This window comes from Psammomys obesus, unplaced genomic scaffold (genome assembly GCF_907164565.1).
Source record: "Psammomys obesus unplaced genomic scaffold, mPsaObe1.curated_primary_1811, whole genome shotgun sequence".
NCBI lineage: Eukaryota > Metazoa > Chordata > Mammalia > Rodentia > Muridae > Psammomys > Psammomys obesus.
In genome coordinates, this window is record NW_026594418.1 from 4,823,768 (window position 1) to 4,835,841 (window position 12,074).

General features: G+C 39.5%; 1 protein-coding gene across 5 annotated transcripts in view; it reads left to right on the top strand.

The window, feature by feature from the left end:
- Elavl2 (ELAV like RNA binding protein 2) overlaps nt 1-12,074 on the top strand; it is a 130,666-nt gene that overhangs the window by 110,249 nt on the left and 8,343 nt on the right. For all 5 annotated transcript variants that reach the window (XM_055618958.1, XM_055618960.1, XM_055618962.1 and 2 more), the window contains 2 exons: nt 6,933-7,086; nt 10,077-10,302. In XM_055618958.1, coding sequence (XP_055474933.1) covers nt 6,933-7,086; nt 10,077-10,302 — 380 coding nt within the window. The remainder of the gene's footprint in view (nt 1-6,932; nt 7,087-10,076; nt 10,303-12,074) is intronic.

Genomic DNA, 12,074 nt, shown 5'->3' on the forward strand with positions numbered 1-12,074 from the left:
AATAAATGATGTCTGCAAGAAGCTGGAAATGACTGACATATAGGTAAGTTAGAGAAGAAGCCATTATTTTACAGAGGAGGAAGCCTAAGGAAACTGTAGGTTATTTGAATTTGTATAGAAAAAGTGGGTAGTCCTCTGGGCATAAAGGTCCAAGAAATTTTAGGTTACTCTAAAAGCAATAGAGAGCACACTAGAATTTTAAACAGAGAATAACATCATCAAAGTATTCCAAGGTATCTCTGAACTCAGGTGAGTTTAAGCAATTGTTATTAGTCAAAACATTGAGCAAATCTATTTGAAGTAAAACTTAAATTTCTGTCCCCCCCCACCACACACACACACACACACACACACACACACACACACACACACACACACTGGTTGTGTTTTCTAATTTCTGTATCTTGGAACAGCAAAGGTAAGTACACTAAAGTGTAAACTTTTATAAGCCTTTTACTAGAAGTTACTGCTTCCTTTAGCAATGGTATCTTTGCTGGCGCCGATCTTTATTCTGCTCTCTTCTCTCAGCCTTTCTCATTCACTACCCATGGGAAAGCATGCCTTTTCTGAAAACGTAATCTAGGCCTGTGATATGCATGTGGCTTGACATGTTTTCAGACTTGCTCCTGGTAGTTTTTTTGCATTTGGAAACTGATCAAAGCACACCTCTTTCCTTTGGGTACATTTTAAGGTCTGTGGCCTCAGTAGTGTTCTGAGGCTGTATCCCTCTGTGTGTGTTCTGAGCCCCTCCGGTGGAAGCTATGCAGCAGCCAACTGTGCAGCCATGGTGCTGTCATAGGACCTTTGCTTCTACTTCACTGCGAGCCAGCTTGTATTTAGCAGCAGTCACTTTTCCATATAGCCCCAACCAGGCTTTCACTTTACAGTATGAATAGCAATTAACTTGCAGTGTAAACGGGCATAATTATGACCTTTCCCACTTTTTCTCAGCTAGAAGAAAATTAATAAGGCTTTAAAAAAAAGTCAAAAGTGGCAAGTATCTAATTTTCAAGTTTAATGTTTGTAGTTCTGGGTCAGTAGTTGACAAATGATAAAAGTTGTTCATTGGTGATCTTGTCAGTGGGTGATTTTTCAGATGTTCATAGTTTAAAAGAAACTGATTGCTGCATTCATTTGTGGATCATACCACTTTAATCTGTCAGTATTAAAGTCACTATTTCTGATGTCCCCATTGATGGATTGGAGACAGGGCAATAGTGCTCCTGGATAGAATTCTTCCAGATGGGCTTCTGTGGAATGTAATAATCTTCTAAGATACTAGGCTTCACATGTAAGGAAATACCAGTTCTTAACCGTAAGAGAAGAAAAATTCTTTTTAACTTTGATTAACTTGTTTTGATAGCCACTCTTAGTATATGTGTTACTCATCTTTGCATACTTAATTTCTAACTAGTTTTAGCTGATGATGAAGAAATGGTTTTTTAATGACAAAGAATACAGTATGTTTCAGAGTACTTCATTTTTGAGATCTAATTACTTTTTAAGTTTGGGATTGTTTTTTTGTTTTATTTTTTTTGTTTGTTTTTCTCTGTCCGGTATCTCATTTGTGAACAGCACTTTGGAAAGCCATTGGCTAGAGGGTCTCTTTGCCTGCTGCTTCTCACTCCCTCCTCCTTCCCTTAAGTAGCCTCAGTATTGCTTGTCTTGGTTTATTATATCACTTGTAGGCTTGTGAGAACTTCCAGAATAAACCTGAGTTTTAAATTGCTGTCTTGGAAGCAGATTGGTGTTCAGTTTTTGTACTCCCTGTATCATCTTTAAATATTTAAATTGCAGACGCTCTGGCTGCCTCTTAAATTAGATCTTTCTCTTAGTAGTTTTGACATTTCATAACCTTGCTCCTCAGGCATTAAATATTCACCTGTTTAAATGACAGTGAAAATTTAAAATCCAAACCCATATATTAATCCAGTGACTGTAGATTGGAAATCAGCTCACATTTGCTGAAGGAAGAAGCTATTGGCCCCACAAGGACACGTAGTAGAGATTCATTGTATTGAAGTATTCCTAGTGCAGAATTTATCATGTAAAGAAAATCCTCTTGCATCTTTTCTGAAGGAATTTAGTGTTAAAGACCCACTGGGTATTTAATATTTGGAAGATGGAGACAGCCCCAGTGTAGTTTTCAAGGTAGTGTTGATGTAAGGCGTCCATACAGCCCCAAAGCCACAGCAAAATCAGAGTGGTAACCATTGCTGGTAAATACTGGGGAGAGAAAGATTTTGCTGATAGCTGATTTATTTAAATCTCTAAGGTGCACATCCTCATCCCTCTCCTGGGCTTCCCACTGTGGTCTAAAGTGTACTTTGTATTTATAATCCTCTGAGATAGAAAAACTGTTTTCCTTTTCTTGGAAGACAGGATGTTTTTTGACAGTGATATTCCTGACCAAGTAGAGGAAAAGGGGCTGCTTTAATTCCAAGAAACTTTAAGGCATAGGATGGAACCTGGTGCATTATGGGAGAAAGGTTGGCACAGGTGCCCTTCCTGGAAATTCCTGGTGGTAGTGTTCTGTGGATTAGAGTGTAATAAAATTTGTTTTAATTATGTGCAGTCTCTGCTGTTAATCTCAGCTACTGACCACTATTCTTAGGAAAAGCTACTTTGAAATACATTAATGCATGGACATAAAAACAACTTGATTTAGTGACATCTTTTCTGTAATCATTGCTTACTTTGTATATGTGCTTTAGGAAATAGTCTAGAGTTACTTAAAAATTTTGAACTCTTACAAGTAAATTGAGAAGCTAGTTCCCATATTGTTATACTGTGGAAAGAAAGCTGGACCAGGAGAAAAAGGCACAGTGCCAAGAGCAGTTGATGAATCCAGAACTCAGCACCAGCTGTGCATGACCTTGGGCATGGGATTTGTCTTGTTTTTCTCTTCTGCCAGTCATAATTTCCATTTGTGTTTGTCCTTCCTGCCACACAAGATAGTTGACAACACAAAAAGAAAACTCTGTTATGCTTGATAACTGGAAAAAAAACCTAAGCCTGAACATGATTTTGTTAAGGAGTATTTGTTACTACCATGGGCTTTTGTGTAGTCCCTCATCTCTGTTCTGTATATAGTAATGGAAACCAGTTCTTTGACAGCATTACAGGGAAACATTGTTTTAAGATTTGTCTTACAGCTTTTTAAAACATGACTGGGAGTTAAGGAAATAATGTGAATTTAAGTTTGTATATTAAGCCTGGTATGAATGTTCACACCTCTCAAACCAAGCATGCATAAGGCTGAGACAGGATTGCCCCAAGTCTCAGGCCAGCCTAGACTATATAGTGAGTTCCAGGCTAGCCCAAGCTAAAGAGTGAAGTTCTATCTCAAAAGCCAGACCAAACAATCACAAAAGCAAGTAAGCAAACAAAAGAGTGGATATTGAGGGGAGGGCAACTGATCCCAGTGTGCTTTCAGTTTTTACATAATCACTAAATATAAGCCCTTTATTCTAAATATATTTCAGGATAACTTAAAACACCTCACCCACACATGTCTGAAATGTACAAAGCAGTGAATGTCACTGCATGAGTAAATGACTCTGGAAAGCTGTGATGGACTCAGTTACTTTAAACTTAATTATGTAGGTCTTTCTTGACATAGAGAGCATGTAGAGGTGAGTAATATTTATAACACAGCCACCCTAATTTTTTGACTCTTAAGAGTGCCATGCATGCTGAAAAGTACTTATTTACTCCTAAGAACCACATTTAAAAAGGTAAAATTACGTGGTTTATAAGGTATGATAGGATTGAGGAGTTTGTCCCAAGTTCACAGGGACTGTAATGAATTGAACCTGTCTTTGAACACAGGCTCATTGATTGGAGAATTGTCACCTTTCACCACTGTGACACTCCCTGCCTATGCTAAGCTTGAGCCTCCTGCCTTCTTCTCATTGCTACATCAGTCATTGAGAATGTATGAATGCTTATGCTTGCCCTGTAGCCCACGGCGAAGTGGCTTTTTCACAAAGACAGCACTTGAGTCACGTGGTTCAGAGCAGGGGGGCTGCTGACTGGCTCCCTGCTACAGAAATAAAGCCATGAAATCCTCAACATATAGAAGTGGGCCAAGTGCTGGATTGTGTAGCTTCCTTGGATGATTGCAGAGCAGTCTAGAGAAGCGCCTTGGTATTCATATATTCATACCACTGCACTCAAGAATACTTTGGTGGCTATGGGATCATAGGTAGAAACCCAAGTCTAGATTTTTGCTTATATTATTTTGATTACTTCAAAATTTCCTCCTTTTTGTATTTTGTACTCACAAGTCTTCATTACTAAGTGGCTAGGTATAGAGAGTAAAGAGTGTATGTGAAATTTTTTCTTTTTATCTTTTTGCTACTGTCCCAGATTCCTTGTGTAAGACAGGACAATGTGATGTGACTTTCAAATAAACCCTTGGAACAGCATCTGTATTTCCATGTGTTAGTGAGCGAACAGATTGAAAAAGGGTAGAAGTATTAAATATCAGTCCTATTGGAGGAAGGGTAAAAGATTCCAAAAGAACTTCATAAATTAACTTGACACAAGGACCAAATATATCAGGGCACAGGGGCCTTTATGAGACTGTTTCTCCAACCAAGGACCATGTATGGAAATAACCTAGAACCGCTGTTCAGATATAGCCCATGGTAGCTCAGATAACCCATGGTAGCTCAGTATCCAAGTGGGTGCCCTAGTAAGGGGAACAGGGACTATTTCTGACATGAACTCAATGGCTGGCTCTTCGACAACCTCTTCTCCCCCCCCCCCCCCCCCCCCCATATCAGGGAGGAGCAGCCTTGCTAGGTCACAGAAGAGGACATTGCAGCCAGGCCTGAAGAGACCTGATAAGCTAGGATCAGATGGAAGGGGACGAGGTCCTCCCCTGTCAGTGGACTTGGAGAGGGGCAGGGAGGAGATGAGGGAGGGAATATGGGATTGGGAGGGAATGAAGGAGGGGGCTATGACTGGGATACAAAGTAAATAACCTGTGATTAATATAAAAAAATGAAAATTACTATAAAAAATAACTTGAAACCTGGCCTGTGTTTTATTTCCTAGAAAATTCTTTAAAAAGTAATAAAGATCTGCAGGCATAAACAAAGTTTGATGCTTTAGTTTTTAAATTATTAGTTTCAATGAAAGATCCTAAGTTGTAGTCATGAACATGATTAAAGATGATTACTGCTGTGGAACATGACCAGACAGAAGTAATCATGTTATGCTAGTCTAGTAAGTTAATCCCAGAGGTAGATGTGTTGACCGTTTTTATAAATGACAAAGAAGACAGGCTGTGTTGCAAAGTGTCTGTCCCTGCAGTTGGCCAGTCCTGAAGAGATCACAGGCAAACCACAGGGAGTATGATTGGAAATCTCTTAGGGGTCCCACGGCTGTCTAAGTAATGTTTGTATGACAGGTCCAAATCACGTTTGAATTTCAACTTGGGTAAGATATCTAGATGAGATGATGGACTGTGCAACAAATGCTGTGGTCCAGTTTGTTGTTGTGGACTCAGTGTGACCAATGAGGTATTAGATAGGCTTTATTTATTACATAATTTTGTATCGATCACATGCTAGACATTGGCTGAACATTGACGATCCAGCAATGAGCAACACTTAAATAAATAGCAATGGTTATAAACTAATGCAGACTTTTTATCTTCCATCTTGTGCAATTTGCGATTCTTTCTTTAACAGATTTCTTTTTAGGGGTCAGAGGGGCAGAAAGATTTTAAGAACCAGAGGAGCTGGAAAACTTCAGGGAAACTGTTTTCCAGGTACCACAGGGCTGATAGTACATAAGAACTCACAGATCATAGAGACTGACAACATGAACAAGACCCTCACAAGCTCAAGCCAGACAAAATCCCAACATGAAGAACGGGAAATAATTGATACCTGCTGGGGGCAAGAAAATCAGTTTTATACAATGGAGTGACACCGGGCTTATCAATCCCACTCAGGACTATTGACCAATATAAAAAGGACTCCATGTTTTTATTTGTGGGGTTTCTATTTCCTGTTGTTCTTACTTTTGTGCATTTTGTTTGGTTGGTTTGTTTTGAGAAAGAAATAACATGAAGTTAGGTGAGTAGGGAGGGTGCAAGACTGTGATGAAAATATAATGTATAAAAAAATAAAAGTACACCAGGTATGTTGGTGCACGCCTGTAATCCCAGCACTAAGGGAGGCAGAGGCAGGCATGGACCGCTATGAGTTTGAGGCCAGACTGGGTCTACAAACCAGTCCAAGACAGCCAAGGCTACACAGAGAAACCCTGTCTGGAAAAGACAAAACAAAGAAAAAATAAATAAAAATGTAATTTTAAAAAGGAGACTTTGAAAGAACATTAAATAACAGATAAAGTCAGTGACAACACTTGGGATCTAGAACTGAAAACTTAGACAGTAGACAAAGAGGGTAATGATTCCTTACACTATTTGAATCTCTAGAAGTTTGTGAGAGAATGGGATTGACACAAATTATAAGAGAACCTCACTGATAACAGCTACATGTTTTAAAATGTTTCTAAATGGACACCACCATCTCCAGAGATTGTAGAGGATGGAAAATAAGTCATAAAATGTATCTGATGACTTCAGAATATATAAACTTATAATGCTAGCTCCCGAGTCTCTTTTCTCTTGGTTGGCCCCACTGAGGACAACCTACTTTGTTCCATTAGTGTGCCATGCTGTGTGTATCCCTGATGTCTTTTGAGACCTTACAGATAACCTAGGAGCAAATCTTCTCTCCTCTTCACACAGAAATGGTGTTTCCCTTTTATTTAAATCCCTACCCACAGTGAACAATCAGCATCCGTTTGTATTAAGGGCAGTGTTTGCTCTCTGGCTCTTATGGAGCAATTATTGAGTTTTCTGAAAGGAGTTAGTATACCAGTGTGCTTAACCTTATTCCCTTTTTCAGGTTTCCTATGCTCGCCCAAGTTCAGCTTCCATCAGAGATGCAAACTTATATGTCAGTGGGCTTCCAAAAACGATGACCCAGAAGGAGCTGGAACAGCTGTTCTCCCAGTACGGGCGCATCATCACTTCCCGCATTCTTGTCGACCAGGTCACTGGTAAGTAAGCAGTGGTTCTGGACAGTCTTGTGCTCCCTGGCGGGAAGACTGTGAGATATTCTGTCTTCTCACACAGCATTCTTGCCTCTAGAACACATCAAAGGTATATGTGGGCCAGAAAATGCAATTTTCTGCTGGAATTGTTCATAAATATGCATGGACAGAAATAGATTGTGGAGTAGAGTGAGCAAGCTTGAGTCATTTCCACCCTGAAGGTGCGGGTTTGAAGCCTGTTTCATGGCTTGTAATAAATTTATAGATGCTATAATCTTCATTTTCAAGCCTCTGTGTGAAAAAAGCCCCTATCCTCCTTATAAACAATCTTATTTTTGTGAAAAGCAAAATTTACTGCAGCAGTATGCAGCTGGTTTTCTGAACAAGGATGAGGCTGAATCCACTCTGGTAATTGCTGTGAAGGCAGTTTTCCAGGGCTCTGCTGTGCCGTAGAGGCATACGTAAGAGGATGAAATTTTTGAGTGGTAGCAATTTGTTATATGCCTAATGTAACATTTGACCAAATGAAATGAGAATAAGATGTTCATTAGAACTTTGTACATAAGGAGCACTTCAGACAACACTATTAGCTAATGGAAAGCTGGTGGTAAGGGTTGGATTACAGATTTTTTAAATAAGGTACATACACATTTTTTTTCCTCTGTTGTAAAAGTGGTACTTGTCCTTTTCAGAACATTTTAAAACTGGAGAAACATGGAAAGGAGGGAGCAGAAAGTTACCTGGAGTGCCTTATTTCCAAGCGAGCCGTATTGTGATATTGTGTATTACCATGTGTGAATTTTTATTGTAAAGAAAGGAGCAGATTAACCCTAGAGTAAAATCGGGCCACATTTTTAATCTTCAACTGTAGATCAGTTCAGTTGTTGTGAATTTGATCAGAGCAGTCTATGCTTTTCCATTCTGCGCTGTTAATCGCATTCACAGGCTTCTGGGTAGAAAAGCAACAATGTGTACACTTGCCTGGGAGAATGGCCTGTAGATTGTGCTGCCATGAAAAAGCCTGAGTGTGTAAGACAGTCTAGCTACTGTAGCTATCCCATAATCCTCCTGATGCATTCTGCACACAGATATATTACACATAGTTTGTAAATGGGGCTAAATAGAAATCCAAGCATAACAAATCAAACAAAATTTATTCTGAGCAACAGAAATACCTTTTTGTTCATAGTGTTGATTTTCTGTTTTTAAGAATTTGTTTTTAATGAGATATTGGTGGATTGAGAGTAGGTTTCATCATAGAAATTGTCTCTTCCCTTTAATTATGGCCATTCCAGAGCTTGCAGGATGACAGGGGAACAGACTTCGTATTTCCTGAGTGTGGCCCCATACCTCTGGCATCAGCAGCCTGCTGGAACTTTGCTAGAACTGTAAATTTTGGGATCGTACCCCAAATACACTCAGTCCTGAGGGATAGACATTATACGCCCCCACCTCCCCCCCACCAACACACACTTTAGCCCCACCTGTATGGACACTATGTGCTTTCCTAAAGGAGCAGCCAATAATTTTGGTATTTTATTTTCCTTTTCTTTCTATGCGTGCGTGTTTTTATTTTATTTTATTTTATTTTATTTTATTTTATTTTATTTTATTTTATTTTTTTATTTTAACCTTTCTTTTTTTCTATATTTTGAAATTCAAGGTCTCGCTCTGTGACCAGGCTGGCATCTCACACCAGTAGCAAACCTCCTGCTTCAGCCTGCCGAGTGATGGAAATATTCTAGCTGGAATGTTAGTTCTTAATAGGAGCTAATAGATGGATGAAAGGGAAAAGATATGTTTGCAATCATTTGTTCTTCATACTTAAAACTTTCAAGAAAAAAAACATACATTTTCCCTTAAGTAGAAGAAAATGATCAGCAGCATTGGCATTTAGCCATCAAGTGTTTTCTGTGTACAGGACACAAAGTGGCAGAGCCTGTCAAATTATGCATACATAGACAATATGCCTTCCCTACCTTAGAAAATTCTGAGCCTTATACAGACTTAATTGTAAGGCAAATAGACCCTGCTCGCCCATTTCCTTTTGAGGTTGCTCTAAGTCACGATGGTCTAGGTTTTCTCAGTAGCCCCTCTTGTATTCATTGGCCCACTTTGAGTGTTCTATACTTAGCTACCTACTAGTCCCAAAACCTGATCCTGTGAGAACCTGGTTGGTTGCCAAGAAAGCATTTCTCTACAGCTGCTTACCTTGTCTGCCCACCTGCCTGGGACAGTTACATGCAGTGAGCTGAGATCCACACTACTGTTTCTAGCAAGCCTGGAGAAGCCTTATTCATGCCCTTCTTTGTTGTTGTTGTCAAAAGCAGACAGGGAATGGCTTTCCACAGTTAAGAGGAATGTTGGAGGTTCTAGGAAGCTTGCAGTTTTAGTGATTTAACTTTTAGTCCATGCAGCATTACCTCTGTAATAAAGCTAAAGACAAGCATGGGAGAGTTTTAGATAGCATGAAGACCTACTTCAGATTCTGTTTTCTTGAGAGACTGTCATGCTATATGATAGGATTAAGATGAGTGTATCACCTAGAATTTTTGTTGAGCTGTATCTGCTCTGGAGATTGTTTTTAGCAAATGCCTGGTGGTGGCCTTATTCCAAGGGAAGGTGTTGCCTGTATGATAGCATGCTTCGAAAAGTGGAACTCGGGCACACAGTCAGTATTACTACAGAGAGTTGGCAGGAGGAAATGTAGGGGAAGAAAGCATAGGCTTATGTACTTTGTTGGTTTCCTGACAAGCACATGATAGATAGTGAGACCTCACATTGTATAGGTCATTTCGTGCATTTAAAAAAGGTGGAAAATTGAGGTTCTAAATTGAATTGCTAAGGTAAAATTTTCTTCCTGATGTGATTTTTGTGGCAAATGTTATATGTGAGTGAAAAGATGTTCATGAGAAGGAAAAATTAATTTATCCTTTCTTCTCTTCTTCCCCTCTCCTGCTCCCTTTTCCCCAAATCTTTACTTAAATCTACCTTAGGCATATCAAGGGGTGTAGGGTTTATTCGATTTGACAAGCGGATTGAGGCAGAAGAAGCTATCAAAGGCCTAAATGGCCAGAAACCTCCTGGTGCCACAGAGCCAATCACTGTAAAGTTTGCTAATAATCCAAGCCAAAAAACCAATCAGGCCATCCTTTCCCAGCTGTACCAGTCTCCAAACAGAAGGTACCCAGGACCGCTAGCTCAGCAGGCACAGCGTTTTAGGTAAGTCTGGTCTAGTTCTCGTGCCCAGCTACTAAACTGGAGGAGAATGTGCAGGTTTACTGTCAAGTAATTGTATCAACAAGATTTCTGCTTTGAGTTTGTCATTATTGTTGCTTTCCTTCCTTTTCTCCCCTTTAATGGGCATAGAGAAAACTATGTGGGGAAATAGCTACTCTTGCTATTACTGAAGGTGAGACTGAAGGTGAGGGCAATTAACCGTAAGAACAGTTCTCCTCAAGGACTGACTCTGCCTCCAAGAGACATTTGGCAAAGTGTAGTCACTCGTGATGGCATAATTTGGGTAGAGACGTGACTCACATCCAGTGAGTAGAGTCCAGGGATGCTGTTGAGCATCCTGAGACATACAGGATACCCAGCAGCCACAGGTTACTGGGCCCACAGCACAGCTTGAGAAAAGCAAACCTGCCTACAGACTGAGGTCTGGTGTGCTATTTTCTTGCAAAGAATGTATTTTTGTGTTTGAGTTGTGAAATTGAGCTCTTTCAGTTAGTTTTGTTTTCTGATATAGACATTGTTAAAGCTATGTGACAAATATGAATGCCTTAAGTGGGCCCCTCTCTCTCTCCTTTTCTTGTGTCTCACAGTTTAGAAGTTGACAAACTTTAGCTGTAATGGTTCAGAGAGGAAATACATTAAATTTTCTGGGTCATGGTTTTTGCAAATGTTTCTTCTTCCTCCTTTCCCATTGCCTTACCATCTCCTCCCTCTTCTCCTTTTTCTCCTTCTCTTTCTCTTCAGTTCTTTAAAAATTTAAAAGCCATTAGCTGCTGCGTCATATAGGAAGTACTGGCAATCTGGATTCTGCCTGTGGGTGGTAATTCGCTGATGGCATTAACTCTTAAAAAGTCAATAACCCAGGTTCTCAAGTTATCTAGTCCTGGAGTAAACAGCCAGATCTGGAGACATTCAAAGCATGCAAAGCATTCCTATGCATGTGAAAAATAGTGACTTGAGGTTCAGTTAGGAACACTGAATGTCTGGTTTTATTAACAAGTCACCCCGTTTTTATTTCCCAGGATTTTGTAATAGCCATAGTGTATCCTCACTCCTGAGCTAATTTCTTATAAGTACATGGAAATCTGCATTCTTTCTTGCCTGAGAAAATAGTTAATTATCAAAACACATAATCACAAACTTAGTAAGCTAGATGAATTAATTTACATGTTTTTCAGTTCTAGTCACATACATTTTCTCCCATTTGGTTTATTAGAGTGTTGAAAAGAGAAGAGAAAAAAAAAAACTTAAAATATCTCCTTCTAAAAATACTTAAGTATGTTACTTAGATGTGAAAAGAAATTTCTGTAAATGTCAGGTTGAATACCTGCTTAAGTTGGCTTTCACACTGTGAGAATGATGGCATTGTCAAGGGCTATAGTGACAAAGATGACCAGCTTCCTGGTTCGTTGAGTTCAGCTGCTGTAATTTTGGCAGAAAAGGCATTGAGTAAAACAAAATGTATGTCACTTTTGACCTTGGAGACCAATAGTGGCAATTGAGGAAGAGGAAAGGCTACTTGATTATTTTCTTCAGCAGGAAGAAATCTCCTAGCACCCTTTCTTAGTGTTCCATGCATGCCCTCAGTCTGACATCTTTCGTGGCTTTATTCACTTGTTGGTATTTTCAGTGGATTTCAGCTGTGTTTCCTAGTCATCCTGTCCGGTTAGTTTTGGTTTGCTCTTAGAAGAAAACTGTATTGCCCTAGATTGTGTGTGTGTGTGTGTGTGTGTGTGTGTGTGTGTGTGTGTGTGTGT